At 44.8% G+C, this 19,746-nt stretch overlaps 2 protein-coding genes across 3 annotated transcripts in view; one reads left to right on the top strand and one right to left on the bottom strand.

Annotated features, from left to right (window-relative positions):
- The window catches only part of LOC310708795 (uncharacterized protein), a 236,043-nt gene that overhangs the window by 117,685 nt on the left and 98,612 nt on the right, over positions 1 to 19,746 (top strand). The window lies entirely within an intron of this gene.
- The window catches only part of NTSR1 (neurotensin receptor 1), a 119,833-nt gene that overhangs the window by 20,919 nt on the left and 79,168 nt on the right, over positions 1 to 19,746 (bottom strand). For both annotated transcript variants that reach the window (XM_083507620.1, XM_083507619.1), the window contains exon 2: positions 2,033 to 2,234. In XM_083507620.1, the coding sequence (XP_083363746.1) occupies positions 2,033 to 2,234 (202 nt within the window). The remainder of the gene's footprint in view (positions 1 to 2,032; positions 2,235 to 19,746) is intronic.

Raw genomic sequence — 19,746 nt, forward strand, 5'->3', positions numbered from 1 at the left:
TGCGTTGTTAAAGTATTCTTTTGTTCATTCACTGATTAGCAGCTTTAAAAGAAATCCCAGATATGATTAATATCTTAACACTGGTATTTATTCGAGGATAATTAACAACTAGTTCACACTGAGACCTTAGCAGAAGCTCAAATAGTAATGTGCAGTAGGACAATCATAAGAACAAGAGAAGAGGCTGCTGGATTAGGCCAGTTGCCCATCTAGTCCAGCCTCTTGTTCTCACAAAGGCCAGCCAGATGATCAGGGGAAGCTTGCAAGCAGACCCTGAGTGCAATAAGTGGTATGGAGGCTAAGACCCTACCTGCCCGCAGACTGTCTCACCAGAGTGGTGCATGCTCTGGTTATCTCCCGCTTGGACTACTGCAATGCTACCTTTGAAGGTGACCTGGAAACTGCAATTAATCCAGAATGCGGCAGCTAGACTGGTGACTGGGAGAGGCTGCCGGGACCACATAACACCGGTCCTGAGAGATCTGCATTGGCTCCCAGTAAGTTTCCAAGCACAATTCAAAGTGTTGGTGCTGACTTTAAAGCCCTAAACGGCCTCGGTCCTGTATACCTGAAGGAGCGTCTCCACACCCATTGTTCAGCCCGGACACTGAGGTCCAGTTCCGAGGGCCTTCTGGCGGTTCCCTCATTGCGAGAAGTGAGGTTACAGGGAACCAGACAGAGGGCCTTCTCGGTAGTGGCGCTCACCCTGTGGAACACCCTCCCACCAGATGTGAAAGGAATAAGCAGTTATCCTATCTTTAAAAGACAGCTGAAGGCAGCCCTGTTTAGGGAAGTTTTTAATATTTAATGCTGTACTGTTTTTAATATTTGATTGGGAGCTGCCCAGAGTGGCTGGAGAGACTCAGCCAGATGGGCGGGGTATAAATAAATTATTATTATTATTATTATTATTATTATTATTATTATTATGCTCTCCCATCCTAGCAAGTGGTAGTCTGTGGAGGTAGAACACAGTATTGCAGGTTAGTCATCATGGTTCGCAGAGACTATAGGCAAGAGTGACCCATTTGGCCTTACCTGGATTCCAGGATCATACATTCTAGGACAGCACAGGAAATTTTTGCTATCACTTTTCTTAACAAACATGTGTCTATGTGATTTCAAGGAGAAGGTGTACAGTGGCGACATCCTCCAGTGTACACAGTAACACAGTTTTCAGTGTATCTTCTAAGCAACACCAATGTTATGAAACCTTTGCCAACTGCCCATGTTCCAATCCAAGATGTCCCATTTAATAAGAGCTGGTTGAAAGACTTGAGCAATCCCCCTAACAGTGAACTCAGGTATGAAGTGCCGATATAATTTGTGCCAAGAAGGAGCTACTCATTACACCATTAACATTATGGTGCTGACCTTTAAAGCCCTAAACGGCCTTGGTCCTGTGTACCTGAAGGAGCGTCTCCACCCCCATCGTTCAGCCCGGACACTGAGATCCAGCTCCAAGGGCCTTCTGGTGGTTCCCTCACTGCAAGAAGCCAAGTTACAGGGAACCAGGCAGAGGGCCTTCTCGGTAGTGGCGCCCACCCTGTGGAACACCCTCCCTTCAGATGTGAAGGAAATAAGCAGCTATCCTATCTTTAAAAGACATCTGAAGGCAGCCCTGTTCAGGGAAGTTTTTAATATTTAACACAGTATTGTTTTTAACACTTAATTGGGAGCCGCCCAGAGTGGCTGGGGAAACTCAGCCAGATGGGCGGGATATAAATAATAAATTATTATTATTATTATTAAGAGGGAGGCCTCAATATATTAAGGGGAACTTTGAAGGTATCTCCACAAACTCTGCCATCCACACACAGTCCATGAAGTATGAGGGCAGCCATTTTGCTAGCCTAAAGCAAACAGGAGTTGGAAAATGCTTCATTAGTGAGGTGGGCATTCTGGAAGTTTGTTTTGAGAAGGTTAGTAGCCGGTAACTTCCAAGTCTCAAGTGCCAGACCTCAGCAAAAGAAAGTCTGTCAAGATATGCCGGAATCTAGGTTAGAGGGCTTAAAGAGAAAGAGGAACTTACGTAAGACTCGGACGCCATGCTTCAGGGCTTGTACACGGCCAGGCTCCATGGACATGCTGAGCATCGTTTGCTGGCCTCCAATAGTGCACACCTGGTTTTCTTGTGCGGCTTGCTTGAACATGATGATGAGCTGGTTGGCAATTATGGTGTTCAAGACGGAGATGACGACCATTGGGAAAACGAAGGAGATGAAAGCGTTGACCTGGACGAGAGAGGACAGATGTCATCATCATCATTTTTTTTTCCAAATTTTTTTTATTGATAATTGCAATACGTACAAACACAAACCAGAAACTAAACAAACTTATTTTAATTTAAATACTGCTAATGTCAAAATTGACATTTCAGCAACTTAGAAGTATAAAAATGGTTCTATAACCATTGAAACCTATACATCCATAATCACATCACGCAACTGGAATACACCAAAGAGCACTCCCATTCAAATATTAAAATATAACCAACCTATTAAAATAAGCAATAAAGCAACCCCATTGAGTACAATTTTTACCATGGAAAGTTGTGTCCTCATCAAGAGCATCATGAATTATATTCTAGAATTTAAAAACAGTGGCAAACTACAACTGCAAAAAAATAAAATAAAATAAAAAAGGAAGCTGGAAGGGAAAAAAGGAAAGGCACGATTCTCCTCTTTCTTTAAGGAATGGTTGCTCAAATAGGGAGATAGACAGGAATGTCAAAGCTCACAAAAATGTATTTGCCTAAGAGACAGCAGACAGCACTTTGAGACTTTTTGCATTAATGCTTTCCCTTTTACTGGCTTCATAAAAGAAAACACAGTTTGAAGTTTGACTTGCATAAAAGCCTTTTCTGTATTGCAAATATTATATGTTTCTGTGCTTCTGTCTATTTTCCATACTTGGCAGAAGAAGAAAAAGTTGCTTCTAAGGAATTAAGTTTTTGCACCACAAAAAAATGGTTAGCTTTTGAGTTGTTGTTGTTGTTGTTGTTGTTGTTGTTGTTGTTGTTGTTTTTAAATAGAGGATTAGACAAATACATTGTTGACCAGCCTATCAATTGCTGCTAATCAGGCTGACTTAAAAAGCTCAACAATTGGCAACCCTACGATACTGATGAATACATAAAGACATTATAAATTAGAATGGGGGAAAAAACATATAAACATTAACATATTCCCTCCTTTCGTAGCTCCCATTCTCCAATGATTGTGGCAACAACATTGGCAGCACAGTAACAGAAAGCAATAGTATACTCCCATCCACTAACCAGCATAGAAAAATAAAAACTCAACACTTCTCTCTTTAGCCCTAATCCAGAGGAATCTGCCATGTCAACCTGACTCAGATATTTCCTGGGTTCCCAAACCTCACAAAGTACTCAGCGCCCATATGTTGTTGGTGCTCTCAGTACATCACCTCATTCTCTAAATTAGAGATAAACCTGTGATGGAAATTGCAGAGTGGTGGGGAATATGAAATTCCCAACTATAGAACACATGCATTCCAAAGGCAAAACCTTGGGTGCAGGATTGGACTAAATTAAACATCCTGAAAAGTTTATGGTCCATTTACTCCATCGTTGTTCCCATGCTAACTGGCATAAGCATTTGATCTTCTTATCTACTGTAAATAGCCAGCAGGATCCCTTTGGGCTGCTGTGGTGCAAGTTAACACTTCACAATATCAGTGATTCCTGATTCACAATTGCTGGTTCATTCATCTTTAAAATAAAAATAAAAATTATAACCTGGGCTCTCCTTGAACTCCATTTTATTCCTTCCCCTCTATAAAGCTGTCTTCTTTGTGTGTGAAGTTTAATGATTGGTCTCTATAGCCCGTGATCCCATTAGCCAATAACCTCTGCCCCAGAGGATTGAAATTGATTGAACAAACAAATCCAAGTTATAGCATTTCTGAAACCCTCAGTATGTGTTTTTCAATAAAGCAAACACTACTGATATTAACTTGTGCTTTACTCTGAAGGAAACTCAAACATTGAATGCAATCAAGATCTTTTGCATTTCAACCAATGTGTAGCCATATCTTCACTAGAACCTTAAACTTCTTTGAAATGAGTTTAATTATCACAGCACACATCAAATAATCGTGGAAACCATTGCTCTGTGAGGTTGCTCAGACCCCTGCCCCCTCTCCCTAGAATTACAGTTTCCAGGGTTTCTAGGTTGGGTGTTGTGAAAAGTTTAAAGCTGGTTTAGATTTGTAGGGTAGCCATGCTCTTATAAAGGAAGTGCAGGTGGTGCTGTGGTCTAAACCACTGAGCCTCTTGGGCTTGCCGATCAGATGTTTGGTGGTTCAAATCTGTGCAACAGGGTGAGCTCCCATTGCTCTGTCCCAGTGCCTGCCAACCTAGCAGTTCAAAAGCACACTAGTGCAAGTAGATAAATAGGTACCACTATGGCGGGAAGGTAAACAGCGTTTCTTTGAGCTACGGTGTTCTGTTGCACCAGAAGTGGTTTAGTCATGGTGGCCACATGACCTGGAAAGACAAACGCCAGTTCCCTTGGCATGAAGTGAGATGAGCGGTGCATCCCATAGTCTCCTTTGACTGGATTTAACCATCCAGGGGTCCATTACCTTTACCTTTTGAAGGAAGAAACAGAATAAAAAAATTCCTTCCAGTAGCACCTTAGAGACCAACTAAGTTTGTTATTGGTATGAGCTTTTGTGTGCATGCACATTTCTTCAAGCACACGAAAGTTCATACCAATAACAAACTTAGTTGGTCTCTAAAGTGCTACTGGAAGGAATTTTTTAATTTTGTTTCAACTACGGCAGACCAACATGGCTACCTACCTGTAACTTTTTAAGGAAGCACATCTCAGCAATGGGTTGCGTGGCGATTCCCGCCCCCCCCCCATTTGAATGAAATAAAGACACGGGACACCAGAATTTAAGGTTAATGGACGAAAAATGGCCACAACTTTATTGGTTACAGGTAAGAGCGGTATTGGCTTTAGCCATTGGTCCTATACGACTATCCAGGATAAAACTGGAAGGGGTTAATACCAACAGGGGGAGCCCCTGAGATGCACATCCCAAGGCGCTCCCCGAGGGGTCACCACTCGGGAGCGCGCTTTAGGCCCTAGCCTCCATTGGTTTCGGACGAGGCAATGCCCCCCGGAATCCTTTATCGGAACTACCCCTAGATATTTGGGGGAGGTGATGGTGCTCCTCCCCCCAACTCATAAGCATAATAATACCCCTACCAATGCCTAACCACCAAAACCAAAGGCGTCGTGACATTTTGCTATGAGGTAGGTGAAAAAACCAAATGGCTCCAAAACAATGGCTATTATCCAAGTGGAAAAACTCCTACCAGGCCCCTTGCGGCGACCAACCGAGGTCCATAGCAAAGTCCGAGGGGAAACCTAGAGGGTGGGTGGGTGGGAAACTGCAGCTGGAGCATGGCTGGAAAGGGGCGTTCTCGGGCTGCGCAGACCTTAAATGACCCAGGCCTGATTGGCTGGCCCGGCGTATGACGCGGCCCGAGGATTCCCCTAGTCGCGCAGGGCCACAGCCAGCCCCGCGCGAACGATGGTGGGGCGTGGGCCCGCAACCCCCCCTCCTAATGTTGGGAGTGGCTTTCCACACACAGTAACAGCAGCAAATTAAATACCAAATCAACTGACTTCACACAAATATTCCTGTAAGTCTTTCCAACAAATTCCTCCTTCTGATCTTTCCGTCTCCAGCTCCGTTCCCCTAAGTCACCCTAATGTGTCCTGCTCCCATCCATAACCTGGCTGGTGCTTTGTACGACCACTAGCAAATAACACAGTTGAAAGGTTTCTAACAGCAGGAAGGTGATGGGTTGGATCTCTCCAAACGTGTCCTTAAGAGCTGCCAACTCTCTGATGCTTTTAAAATTGTGGAGTATGAAAGAAGCACAATTCCCAGTTCTGAAGAAGCTGCAACACAAAAGTTTGGCCTAATAATTTATACAGTAAATAATATAGTAATTTGCTACCGCAATGTCTGCCAACTTGGATGTCTTTAAAAGGGTTTCAGAGCAATTCATGGAGGATAAGTCACAATGGCTATGTTCTACTTCCACTGATGGAGGGAGTATGCTTTTGAATACCAGTTGTGTGGGTGCTGTTGTGCTTGCAGATTTCCCATGGGTGTCTGGTTGGCCACATTGAGAGCACTGAGTTAGGTGGACCTGATCCAGCCTACCTGTCATGTATGGGGCCCCACCTCTTCGCTTTCACCTGCCTCCTTGAGATTTAGAAAAGCTGGGATGGAGATAGTTTGTGAAGCATCTGAGCTGCATTTGACTTGGTAAACTTTCTCCCCTCTTCTTCAAAGGGAGACGTGAAGCAGTCAGTCCCTTCGAACAGGCCTGGCTGGGACCAGCTACCGCTTGACTTTCCTCTCTCAGGCTGCTGACCTACCTTTAAAACACATTCAAGTGAAGAGGTGGGACCTCGGTTGGTCGCCGTTGAGGGGCCTGGTAGGAATTTTCCCACTTGGTAGGGTTTTCGCCTACCTCGTAGCAATCGTCACAACTTTGTAAGGTTTGGTGGTTAGGCATTGGTTGACCTTATGATGGGGGAGGGGAGGTGTGGCCATCACCTGCCCCTCCAAGCTTAAGGGTATTCCGTTAAAGGCATCTGGGGGTGTGGATCTTGTCCGAAGCTTGGGGTGGGTGCTAGGACCATGCCACGACCCTGTTGGGAACCCAGGGGGGATCTCGAGTTGGTTTGCATCAACAGGGCTCCCCCTTCCGGTGGTTTACTCTTACAGGAGCATGACGGGCAGGAGTCCGATGTAGTCGGGTCACTTCCAATGCCTAAGATAGGATTAGGTTATACTACTTCTAGATTTCAAAAGGAAGTTATAGAAGGAGAAGTGAAGTTGCTGAAGGGTGCATATGGTATCCTGTTAGAATGGGAAACAAAAGATGAGGAGGTAAAACCGGTCATGATCCAATGGAAACAAGATATAGGAGATAACATACAATTTGAGGATTGGGAAAAATTGTGGAAAACAGATTTAAAATTTACAGACTGTTCTTTTTTGAAAGAAAACTATATGAAAATGATGTATAGATGGTATTTAAGATCAGTACAGATAGCAAAAATGTACAAAACCAGGTCAAACATATGATGGAAATGTAAAGAAAAGGAGGGGGTGGAAGGGGAAAAATAATTAATATGATATGTTTTGATATGTTGTTATATTGAAATTGCTAATAAAACATTTTTAAAAAAAATTCCAATGCCTAAGCCAATACCGCTCACATTCTGTAACCAATAAAGTCATGGCCTAAATTTGCCCAATACCCATTAACCTAATATCCATGTCCTTGTGTCTTATTCATCAATGAGGGGGTGGCTTCGGGGTCTCGACACGCAAAAGGCAGGCTATGGGCAAGACTGATTCAGACCAACTTATTTACAACTTCCTCATCCCTGGGGTTTGCGTGCTTGCTAGCTTTAAACAACAACAGCACACTATTACTTTCTTCTTATGGAACAGGACAGCAGATGAACTATGTTCTCTCTCCGTGGAAATCATTTAACCAAGGCTTGGGAGATGTCATAAACAGGCAAGAGTGGGGCTGGAATTGTTTATGGTCACCACAAAACCATTGAAGCTTCACAGGAGAGGCACCTCCATAGATTAATTGACTTGTGACGGTTAGAATTCCTAGAAACATTTATAATATTGGGCCTGTTTACTAGACATTTCTTAAACCATTAAACTTGGGTTGTTAGCAGTAAAACTTGTAATGATTTTCTTTCTCTTTTTTTGCCAACTTGCAAAGGGCAGGCTGATACCATTTCCCAAAATGCACTGCTTTCCACCACATCCAATTATTCCCACATAATTGGATACAGCTTCTGCTCAAGCACTCCTGCTGTCTAGTCAGTCTATCCTGCCTGTCATCAGATTATGGGTTTGTGAAACTTGCCCTTTGTGCATCCACATATATTTTCCATTTCCTGGGCATGCTTGAGATTGATTCAGAAAACTGGAGACATAACTTTTGCAACGCTGATCCAAATCCTGGATCCGTTACAAATCCAATGCATGTTATTATTCTGCTCCTGACGCCATTCTGCATGATAACCCTAATAAGCACAAACCCTCAAAAAACATAAATCATTATTTTATTTATTTTATTTATATCCCACTTACTATAAGACATTGTCTTGAAGCGACTTGTAATTTCCTTTTTCTTTTTCAAAAGCATAATTACCAAATTTAAGATATTTTAAAAAATAAAAAAAATGTCTAGTAGCACTTTAGAAACCAACTAAGTTTGTTCTTGGTATAAGCTTAAGTCTGCATGCACACTTCTTCAGATACACTGAAACAGAAGTCACCAGACCGTTATATATAGTGGGAGGGTGGGGTGGGGTTTTTCTCAGGAGGGTTGTAGGAGATGGGTGATTGACTCAATGGGTATGGTAAACCTGTTGATGACTGTTAACAACTGCAATTAGCCCTGCAGGAAAAAGCAAGGGACAGTATGCAGATGATTGGCATATGTAATGAGACAGGGATCCAATATCTCTATTAAGACCAGGTCTCTTCATCGTTTTCAGTCCAGTGATAAGTTGTAATTCAGCAACTTCTCTTTCAATTCTGTTTCTGAAATTCTTTTGTAATAAGACAGCTACTTTGAAATTCTGTATTGAATGTCCTGGGAGATTGAAGTGTTCTCCTACTGGCTTCTCTGTCTTGTGATTCCTGATGTCAGATTTATGTCTATTTATCCTTTGGCGAAAGGTTTGGCCTGTTTGTCCAATATAGAGAGCTGAAGGGCACTGCTGGCATTTGATGGCATATACAATGGTAGAAGATAAGCAGTTAAATAGGCCTGAGATGGTATGTTTGATGTGGTTGGGTCCAGTGATGGTGTTGTCTGGGTGTATGTGGCAGCAAAGTTGGCATCTGGGTTTATTGCAGCTTGTTTCAAGAAACAGACTTGGAAGAGAAGATAGAACAATCTATCACACCCAAATAAAAGATGAAAACCAATTAAGAGGGGAATGCTTGGGTGAACAGGAATGCCTTCACCCAGTGTCTGAAGGCTGATAGTGATGGTGCGAGGTGCATCTCTCTGGGGAGAACTTTCCAGTTGGGAAGCCACCACTGGGAATTGATTCTTGCAGAATCAGGACCGGCCCAAGCCCAACCATGAGGTGGCTGAGGCAGCTGCCTCAGGAGGCAGAAGCCCAAGAGATGGTGTGCCTTGGGCTCCCTGCCCACACGCTCCACCACTTACCAAAATCTTGCCAAAATCTCATGAGATCTCATAGAGTGACGCACAATATCTCATGAGATTTTGGCAGGACATACCATTGCTGCTTCTTTTCAGATGCCTTCCCACAACCTGGGTGAAATATACTTGGAGTCGAGAGTGGATTTCATGCTCTTTATTCAGCTCATAGTGGTGAGGAGGAATGGAAGTTCCCCCAGAATGTCTGCTTTATATACATTATTTACACAATGGTCCCCATGTGATTGGCTAATTCCGGGATTCTCCTGTAGGCCAATCAGGTCGTGGATTCACTTCCACCTGGAGCTGGATTATGTGGCTGCTGTGGACCAATCAGACTGCTGCATTCTGGAGCCTATTGTTCTAGGACCAATCAGGCTGCTGCATTCTGAATACTATTGTTCTAGGACCAATCAGACTGCTGCATTTTGGATCCTATTCAACTCAGTACATAACACCAGGTAAGGCAGGCTGTGGTGGTGACAGCATAGCTGTCAACGTTCCCCTTTTTAAAATGGAAATTCCCTTATTCCAAATAGGATTCCTCACAAGAAAAGGGGAAAGTTGACAGCTATGTGACAATGGGGTGACACCTTCCTGTTTTGCCTCAGGTGGCAAAATGGAACACACTGTCCTTGCCTGCAATAAAACATGAGTTTGGAGTGGCTCCATAATCATATTTCCCTGTCCCTCCTCTGATCTCAGTTTCTCTAGATTAGCTTTATCATTAGCTGCTCGGAACTCTGTTATTTCTCCAAATATTTTTTCTTGCTGCAATTCATTGCTGTATCATAGGTTCGAATAGTGAGAAATTGGGGGCTGGTCTGAGAGTAGCGGTCAATCAGCAGAGCTGGACATAATAATTTCGGCAGTGTGGGATGGCAATCAAGCCCTGGAGCCTCCGCGCTGTAGAAAGATCACCTTAGGTGAGAACTCATTGGCTGAAGCATTTAGTGGAAATGCACAGCAATAGACTGGGGCCAATCCCATCTTGGCTACTCGCAGATATCAGCAGTGTTTGAGTGTTAAATTCCCTACTGGAAACGAGCCAACGGTGCCTCATATTTGCTGCCAGCAAGACAAAACGAGGCACTAACACACTTCCATCCGGCTATCAGGCTGCTGATCACTGGGGGTGAAAAGCAATTTGGTTGCCTCGTCGCTAACATTTGAGAGACGCAAGTATTTCTTCAGGACCAAAGTAATTTCCAGTATTTATGAAATAGCCAGCCATCAGACTCCACTCCCCATCTGACCCGGGTTGACCTGCAGCTGCTGTGGGAAATAATTGGATAGCATTGACCTGGGAATGGAGGGGTTGGGGAAGAAGAAGAGGAAGAGGAGGAGGAGGAGGAGGAGGAGGAAGAGATTGCTGCCACTTTCCCCTACCATTCCAAGAAACAGAGAGAAGCTATTTCCACCCACCAAGGTGAGAAGTCTACAATTTAGTTGACCCCACCCCTACTCTTCAAAAAAGGTTATAAGTTGGATCCAGACTTAGGGCACAGTCTTCTGCCAGCAGAAGACTCCTGCTCTGCCATATATATATATATATATATATATATATATATATATATATATGGCGCATGTGCGCACGTGCATGCGCACGCACACACACACACACACACATACACCACCTTTCCTTCACAGAGTTCATGGTGGGATGTATAGTTATCCTTAGTGTGATTTTTCTAGAAAAAGAGGTGCCGGAACTCACCATGAACACCTCCCTTGTTCTCTTAGAATGGCAATGGTACCCACCTGAGAGGTGCTGTAATGGAGCTGGGAGGAAAAGCCTCCTTCCCAAAATCACACTGGGTCAGTTAATGCCAGAAGGCATGGCTTCATGACATAGATGCCAACTCCTTAGGGCCCTGGGTGTTTGAGCACCCACAAGGGAGCACCCATGAAGGGGCTTGGTACTCACAAATTTTGGTGCCAGGTCCATGCACACTGCATGGCACCCGTGGCTGCAAGCCCCCATGGTTGTGGGACCAATCTGGCACTCTTGCTGCATGCTATCAGCAACCACACCATTCACCACACCTGTACACCAGGTAAGACCATGGTGCAAGGTCAGCTCACACCTGAAAAGTCTGTGATGCAATAGCATTGGATTTTGTTTTTTAAGCCTGCTCTGTAAACCATCACTTGAAGAAGGAAAGAGGGAAATCATGAAAACCTGAGAATGCAACTTGAGAGGAATGTTGTGCGTGTTCATTGATTTCAATGGCTCTACTCTCTCCTCATCACTATGATGGATAGGTGTACAGCCAATGATTCAGGACTGATAAAAGCAAGGACATAGGTGAACTATGCAAGAGGCAGTGGTGGCCATCAACTTGAAGAAGAGTTTGGATTTGATATCCCGCCTTTCACTCCCCTTCAGGAGTCTCAAAGCGGCTAACAATCTCCTTTCCCTTCCTCCCCCACAACAAACACTCTGTGAGGTGAGTGGGGCTGAGAGACTTCAGAGAAGTGTGACTGGCCCAAGGTCACCCAGCAGCTGCATGTGGAGGAGCGGAGACACGAACCCGGTTACCCAGATTACGTGACTACCGCTCCTAACCACTACACCACACTGGCTTTTGAATGGCTTCAAAAGAGGATTGGACATGGAGGAGACATCTGCCAATGGTTACTAGCCATAATGGCTATCCTCCACCTCCACGGTTGGAGGTAGGAATGCTTCTGGATACCAGTTGCTGGAAACCACAGGAGGGGAGAGGGCCCTTGTCCCTGGATCCTGTGCGTAGATTTCCCACAGGCCTCTGGTTGGCCACTGTGAGATGCTGGGCTGGATGGGCTCTTGGTCTGATCCAGCAGGTTCTGATTATGATCTTATAATTTGGAGTTGATATAGATGTGGAACATCTCGTGTGGATAGCCCTGGTGCCTAAGACTCTAAATAAATAAATAGCGGGTATGTGTTTGTATGTGTGGTGGTTCCTGATGTTGGGATTTTTCTACTACGTGCAGCTTCACACAAAGCAATTAGAAGTTGGCCGAAAGCCAGGATGACTGAGCAGAGGAGCTATTCTGCCTAGAGATATGGGACCTTGGATACAGCCCTACCATTGGTTGAGGTCTCACACAGGCATGGCGACTTATGACCTTACTGACTGGATAGTTTTGTTGGTCAGTGTGGTGTTCTGAGAGTCGTTTGGAGTTTGTTAAGATAGAGCTTAAGATCCATATCTGTTGTTGTATATAGTAACTTGTAGAGTCTGCTGTAAATGATGTTGTTGTTTAGTCGTTTAGTCATGTCCGACTCTTTGTGACCCCAGGGACCAGAGCACGCCAGGCACTTCTGTCTTCCACTGCCTCCCGCAGTTTGGTCAAACTCATGTTCATAGCTTCGAGAAGACTGTCCAACCATCTCGTCCTCTGTCGTCCCCTTCTCCTTGTGATCTTTCCCAACATCAGGGTCTTTTCCAGGGAGTCTTCTTTTCTCATGAGGTGGCCAAAGTATTGGAGCCTCAGCTTCAGGATCTGTCCTTCCAGTGAGCTCTCAGGCCCGATTTCCTTCAGAATGGATAGGTTTGATCTTCTTGCAGTCCATGGGACTCTCAAGAGTCTCCTTCAGTACCATAATTCAAAAGCATCAGTTCTTCGGCGATCAGCCTTCTTTATGGTCCAGCTTTCACTTCCATACATCACGATTGGGAAAACCATAGCTTTTACTATACAGACCTTTGTTGGCAAGATGATGTCTCTACTTTTTAAGATGCTGTCTAGGTTTGTCATTGCTTTTCTCCCAAGATGGAGGCGTCTTTTAATTTCATGGCTGCTATCACCATTTGCAGTGATCATGGAGCCCAAGAAAGTAAAATCTCTCACTGCCTCCATTTCTTCCCCTTCTATTTGCCAGGAGGTGATGGGACCAGTGGCCATGCTCTTCGTTTTCTTGATGTTGAGCTTCAGACCATATTTACGCTCTCCTCTTTCACCCTCAATAAAAGGTTCTTTAATTCTGTAAATAATAAACACCTCTAAATAACCAACTTATTAGTAGCAGCGTTTTGTTCCTGCTTGCTTTCTGGAACTCTGTGTATGCTCTACTAAGGTCTGGCTAAGGTCCTGCAACAGGTCAAAGTTGCAAAACACCAATACCTGAGTCATATGAGGACTGTGGTGTGGGAGAAAAGGCTTTGCCCACCATCAGAGTCACCTCCTTTCTGTGCTTTTCACAAGGGGGAGAAAACCTCCAATTGCTAATCACAGGTGTGTGTGAATAACAGGCACTGGAGGAATTCTGATCAGGACCTTAAAGGTTTAAAGCCTGCCTTCTCCCATGCCACAGTCTAGTTTGACCCTTAAAGTGGTGAAATTGCCAGCCGGGAAAGGGTTAATCACCCCCTCTCCTCCCTTCCTCCTGCATTCAAAAGCACAGCCTCCCAATGCTGCTTTTCATTAAAAACCCCCAAAAGGGCTTCACTATTTACATCGTTTGGGCATAATGCATAGTTTGGTCCTAGATATTCTGTGTTGAAGCTTAAAAGTCCCATGGAGCTCTTTATTCATCAAAATGCTATTTTGCTTTCAACCATTACAAAAACTTCACAGCACTTCACAAGTTTGCTAAATGATTACACTTCTCCGTAAGTGTAAGAGAAAGTTGATTCTTTGACTTTGCCAAGCAAAGGTCATTTGGAGAAGAACCAGTGAGCTCTAATATACACTCCACTCTCATGCCCAGTTTCTAAAACTTTCAGTTCCTATCTATGCAGGAGAGAAACTTTTGGCACTTGAAGATAATGAATACCCCCAGTCTTGAGCCTATCTGCCCTATCTGCCCGCAGACTGTCTCACCAGAGTGGTGCATGCTCTACTTATCTCTCGCTTGGACTACTGCAATGCGCTCTACGCAGGGCTACCTTTGAAGGTGACCCGGAAACTACAACTAATCCAGAATGCAGCAGCTAGACTGGTGACTGGGAGCGGTCGCTGAGACCATATAACACCGGTCTTGAAAGACCTGCATTGGCTCCCAGTACGTTTCCGAGCACAATTCAAAGTGTTGGAGCTGACCTTTAAAGCCCTAAATGGCCTTGGTCCAGTATACCTGAAGGAGCGTCTCCACCCCCATCGTTCTACCCGGACACTGAGGTCCAGCGCCAAGGGCCTTCTGTCAGTTCCCTCACTGTGAGAAGCCAAGGTACAGGGAACCAGGCAGAGGGCCTTCTCGGTAGTGGCACTCACCCTGTGGAACACCCTCCCACCAGATGTCAAAGAGAAAAACAACCACCAGACTTTTAGAAGACATCTGAAGGCAGCCCTTTTCAGGGAAGCTTTTAATATCTGATGGACTATTGTATTTTAATATTTTGTTGGAATCCGCTCAGAGTGGCTGGGGAAATAATGGGCTAGATGGGTGGGGTATAAATAAGAGATGATGATGAGCTATTTTCTTCATTAATTAAGGGGACAATCCAAACCCAAGATCCATCAGGCTGAGTGGAGTTTGTAGTAGGTGGATCTCCAGCTGGGCATAGGCTCAGCTGGGGCTATGCCACTTGAAATCTCCATTCTGTTCCACAGTGCAATGTTGAATGGATATAGTATCATAGAACTGCAGAGTTGGAAGGAAACCCAACGGTCATCTAGTCCAACCCCCTGCAATGCAGGAATCTCAGCTAAAGCATCCACAAGCATCCAACCTTTGCTTAAAAACCTCCAAAGAAGGAGGGTTCACAACCTGTGAGGGAGACCGTTCCACTATATGACATTGCACCTAGAGGAATTAATGTATTTGCCAGGGTTACCAGTTGGATAGCCTCAAGTCCTAGTATTATTAGAGAGGGGGGATTTTTTTTATCCTTTTCAACTTTCTCAACAGGAGTAATCATTGAGGAAAAGACACAAAGGAACTACAGGAATTGAAATCTGCACCAAACTGCACTTGCATAGTATTTTCTAGAAATCCAATAACAACATAATGGAGTCATGCACCAGTTCCTAATGCACCTGTAACACTTTGGAAAGAAGACCAGACAATTCAGAACTCCAGAATTGAGTTCTGCAAATCAGCTGATTTGGAAGCATCACTCAAACAACCACAATTCTGAATTCCCCAGGCAGAGAAGCAGCTTAGGAAGCATCACTCATACATTATACAACCTGTTCGTAATTTAAGGACCATCTATGTTTCCAGTATTTACCCAACGTGAGCTAGAGCCCCACGATTTTTGAACAAGAACTACACAACTTATCTGCAACACTGGCCTGCAGACACTTTCCACATAGAACATGGGTGATAGACCACGAGCTGAAGTCAGAGGAGCAAGCATGGATGAGCAATAATTGAAAACAAACAACTGGAAAATACTTTGAGATGGATGAGTAGGTGGAACCACGGAGCACAGTGCAAATTTTATAGCAGCAAAGGAAAGTGGGGTTGATGTCACACGATAGATCAAGAGTGTACATCTTCTTGGGGTTGGGGTGGGAAACAACATTATTTTTCTTTCTCACTGATGTAGGAGGCACTGGAAAAGCCAGCCACATTTCATTTTTTGGAAATGTCAAGAATGGCTTTGCAAACCCAGTGTCATGGCCCGCCATGATGCATGAGAGAACATCAGATAAGGGGCAGCAATTGGAACTGATGAAAGGAACATTCTTGTTTTAGAAATGCATTTGAGAGCAATGGCTTTTCTTTCTGCTCTCTCCAGGTGTCCAAGGGATGTTTGAAGGGCAGGGGAACCAACCAAGAACTTCAGAGACTTGTATAGAATAAAAACCCAGTCTGGAACTTCTGAAAAAAGTGGGGCCTGGCTGAAGGCTGTGCTTGGTGGAGCAGTGCTCTGTTTGACCTAATGGAACAGCTTCCACTGCTCTGTGGAGAGTGAATGAGAGCTTAAGAACAGAAGAACAGAATAAGAGCCTGCTGGAATAGGCTAATGGCCTATCTAGTCCAGCATTCTAGATGGCCAAACCACAGAAAGCCCGCAAATAGGACCCAAGCACAAAAACGCTCTACCCTCCTGTGGTTTGCAGAAACTGGTATTTAGAAGCTTTGCTGCCTCCATTGCTGTAGAGACAGAGCATAGCAATCCTGGCTGGTAGCCACTGATAGTCCTATCCTTCGTGAATTTGTCCAGTCCTCTTTTAACCAAGTTGATACCCATCACTGCCTCCTTCTGCTTCGGGCTTCAAAATAATAGAATCATAGAACTGTAGGGTTGGAAGGGATGCTAAAGACCATCTAATCCAACTGCTTGCAATGCAGGAATATGCAGCTATACTAATACTAATGCTAATTTATTTATACCCCGCCCATCTGGCTGAGTTTCCCCAGCCACTCTGGGAGGCTCCCAATCGAGTGTTAAAAAGAATACAGCATTAAATATTAAACACTTCCCTAAACAGGGCTGCCTTCAGATGTCTTTTAAAGATAAGATAGCTGCTTATTTCCTTCACATCTGAAGGGAGGGTGTTCCACAGGGTGAGCGCCACTACTGAGAAGGCCTTCTGCCTGGTTCCTATAACCTCACTTCTCACAATGAGGGAACCGCCAGAAGGCCCTTGGTGCTGGATCTCAGTGTCTGGGCTAAATGATGGGGGTGGAGACACTCCTTCAGGTATACAGGACCGAGGCCGTTTAGGGCTTCAAAGGTCAGCATCAACACTTTGAATTGTGCTCGGATACGTCCTGGGAGCCAATGCAGATCTCTCAGGGCCGGTGTTATGTGGTCTCGGCGGCCGCTCTCAGTCACCAGTCTAGCTGCCGCATTCTGGATTAGTTGTAGTTTCCGGGTCACCTTCAAAGGTAGCTCCACGCAGAGCGCATTGCAGTAGTCCAAGTGGGACTATTCACAAGGATCGAACCTGCAACCTTGGCATTATCAGTACCCTGCTCTAACCAACTGAGCTATTCACATTGGCTGGTGCAGGCTAAATACACCTTTTTTAAAAAAAGTATTCAAAACCTCAGCAAATTGGTGTTTGTGCCAAGGATTTGTCTGGAATTCCAGAGTGTCTCCAAATACTATTCCTCTACCATTTGGTTCAGGAGCAGCCCTCCATGTTTACTAACGGGAACCTTTGACTGACTGCATGCCAAGCTAGCACTCTTCTATGGAGCTCTCCTCTGGCCCCTCCTTTAACCCCAGGTGTGTGCCTGAAGGATCCACAAGCTCTCCTATTCCATACAGCCAGAAGACCAGAGTGAAGTCCCTAAGACAGTTAGAAAGCACCTTGTACGCCTCCTTCCGGCAACTCCTGCAGCCAAGCTGGGACCAAACAGAATCGCTCTGCTTTCTTTTGGACCACATTTGGACAAGACCAAGAAGAGGGCCTTGTTATCTTGGCAGCCCAGGACCTCCAGACACACTGCCCAGGCTTGCACCCCAGGGAGGTCACTTTGGTGCTGTTAATACAGTGGTTTGACTACATCCCTGGAGATGCACTCCATTATTTCTTGAAGCAAATGGATGCCACCAACGTCTTTCATCGGGGTGCTCTTGTCAGCTGGGCATGTTTCCCAGGGCTTCACCGCTGAAGGCCACTGTTCATATTTCATGCCAGGGAAGTCGGAGAATGACAAATTTCAGGGAACTGATTACCTGGGAGTGTCAGGAGAAAGAACAAAATGACCTTGGGCAATGATTCAGTCATGAGATATCCCAGCACTCAACTGATGAAAAACACCCAGAGGGTAGTTTTCTGGCCATCTCGGTGAAGCTAATTAAAATTATATTTCTCTTTCCCCAGGTACCCATCTTAACATCTGCAGCCGGCTGCTGGGTGTCGTCTCCTACTGGGAAACTGATTGTGAATCTTCTGCTGCAGCTGAATGGCTTTGCTCCGAGAGGCTGCATCATAGAACTATTGTGATACCCTGCATATGGAAACCAGAGGCGCAGATCCAGACTACGATATGTTAAGCAGAGTCCCAGGATGATTTCCTCTGAATATTTTGTTTTTTTTCCTTTTTAGCAGGCTGTTTAACCCTTTATGGAAGCCGCCCAGAGTGGCTGGGGAGGCCCAGCCAGATGGGCGGGGTATAAATAATAAATTATTATTATTATTATTATTATTATTATTATTATTTTCCCTCTGATCCCAGCAGTGACTGGTGCCTGCTGGGACTGGTAGGGTAGAAGACAGGCAGACCAATAGCAGTTTATGCCAGAGGTCAATAGCCCCCTGCCTACCCCCTGCTTCTAAGTAACAAAGGCAAAAAGGTAGGGGCAGAGTGAGGTTGGAGGGGCAGTGCCCCATTTGCCCCAATGCAGTTGCCACCACTGTACTCTCGCAGTGCAAAGTGACCCTCCTCACACTGCCTTTTCACTCTTGCATGGGAAATAAGAATATAAGGACCCTATATATATATTTATTATTGCATTTGCACCCCACCTTTCCCTCCAAATTGCTCTCCCATGTGGCCCTCCTGCTCCACATATAATCCCGACAAGAGCCCTGTGAGGTAGCCAAACTTGGCCCTCCAGCTGTTTTGGGACTACAACTCCCATCATCCCTAGCTAACAGGACCAGTGGTCAAGGATGATGGGAATCGTAGTCCCAAAACAGCTGGAGGGCCAAGTTTGGCCATGCCTGGTTAAGAGGCTGTGAGTGGCCCAAGATCACCCACTGAGCTTCATGGCCAAGTGGAGATTTGAACCCTGGTCTCCCAGATCCTTGTCTGACCATCAAACCACTGTGCACCACTGGTTCATCTTTTTAAAAACTACTTAGTGGTATATGAATGTTGTTAAATAAAATTTGCGGGTGAAAAGGCGGTGGTTTTGCCCCAGAGAAGGAGCGAAGGAGAAATTAGCTGTCACTGGCTCCTGCCATCAACAACTGACCCGCAGGTTGTTTTGGGCTTAAAGAACAAACCAAAGTTCTACAGTAGAGAGAGAATTATGGTCCTCAGAAACTCCTGTCTCCTTTCAGCTGTACTTCATATAAGTACAGTTCTGATTACATTTGATGCTTTATTTGCAAATCTGAAACCTTTCTTCTCTGCCCTTCGTGATCAAATCCCAGAGTGGTCTACAGAAACGGGAAGACTTGTGAAGAAAACGGTGAGCAGGTTAAAACCAAAGGCTTCTCCCTGTTTAGCCAATACTCTTGTCGAATGCCACTCATACATGCTGCTATCTGATTGCAAAACACTGCCACATATTATGAATTACAGATGTGACCTTTGAAATGGTAAACAGCAGAATACTGATTGTTGGGAGAAGAATATGATAAACAAGGGAGACATGCAACAAAAAAACATTGCCGTGTGGCTCTAAGTATCCCAGACAATGGGGCAGGGGCAGCAAAGAATTGGACCTCCAAGGAAGATCTTAATGTACCAGTAGACTTATTACCATGGACCAACCTTTCCCAATCTTGGATTTCCAGATGTTGTTGCACACCAAGTTCTAGCATCCCAAGACAGCATAGCTAGTGGTCGAGGGTGATGGGAGTTGTAGTTTAACAACATCTGGGAACCAAGGTTGGGAAAGGTTGGTCTATGAGAATGA

The sequence above is a fragment of the Podarcis liolepis genome (assembly GCF_965112155.1).
Source record: "Podarcis liolepis genome assembly, chromosome: 6".
NCBI lineage: Eukaryota > Metazoa > Chordata > Lepidosauria > Squamata > Lacertidae > Podarcis > Podarcis liolepis.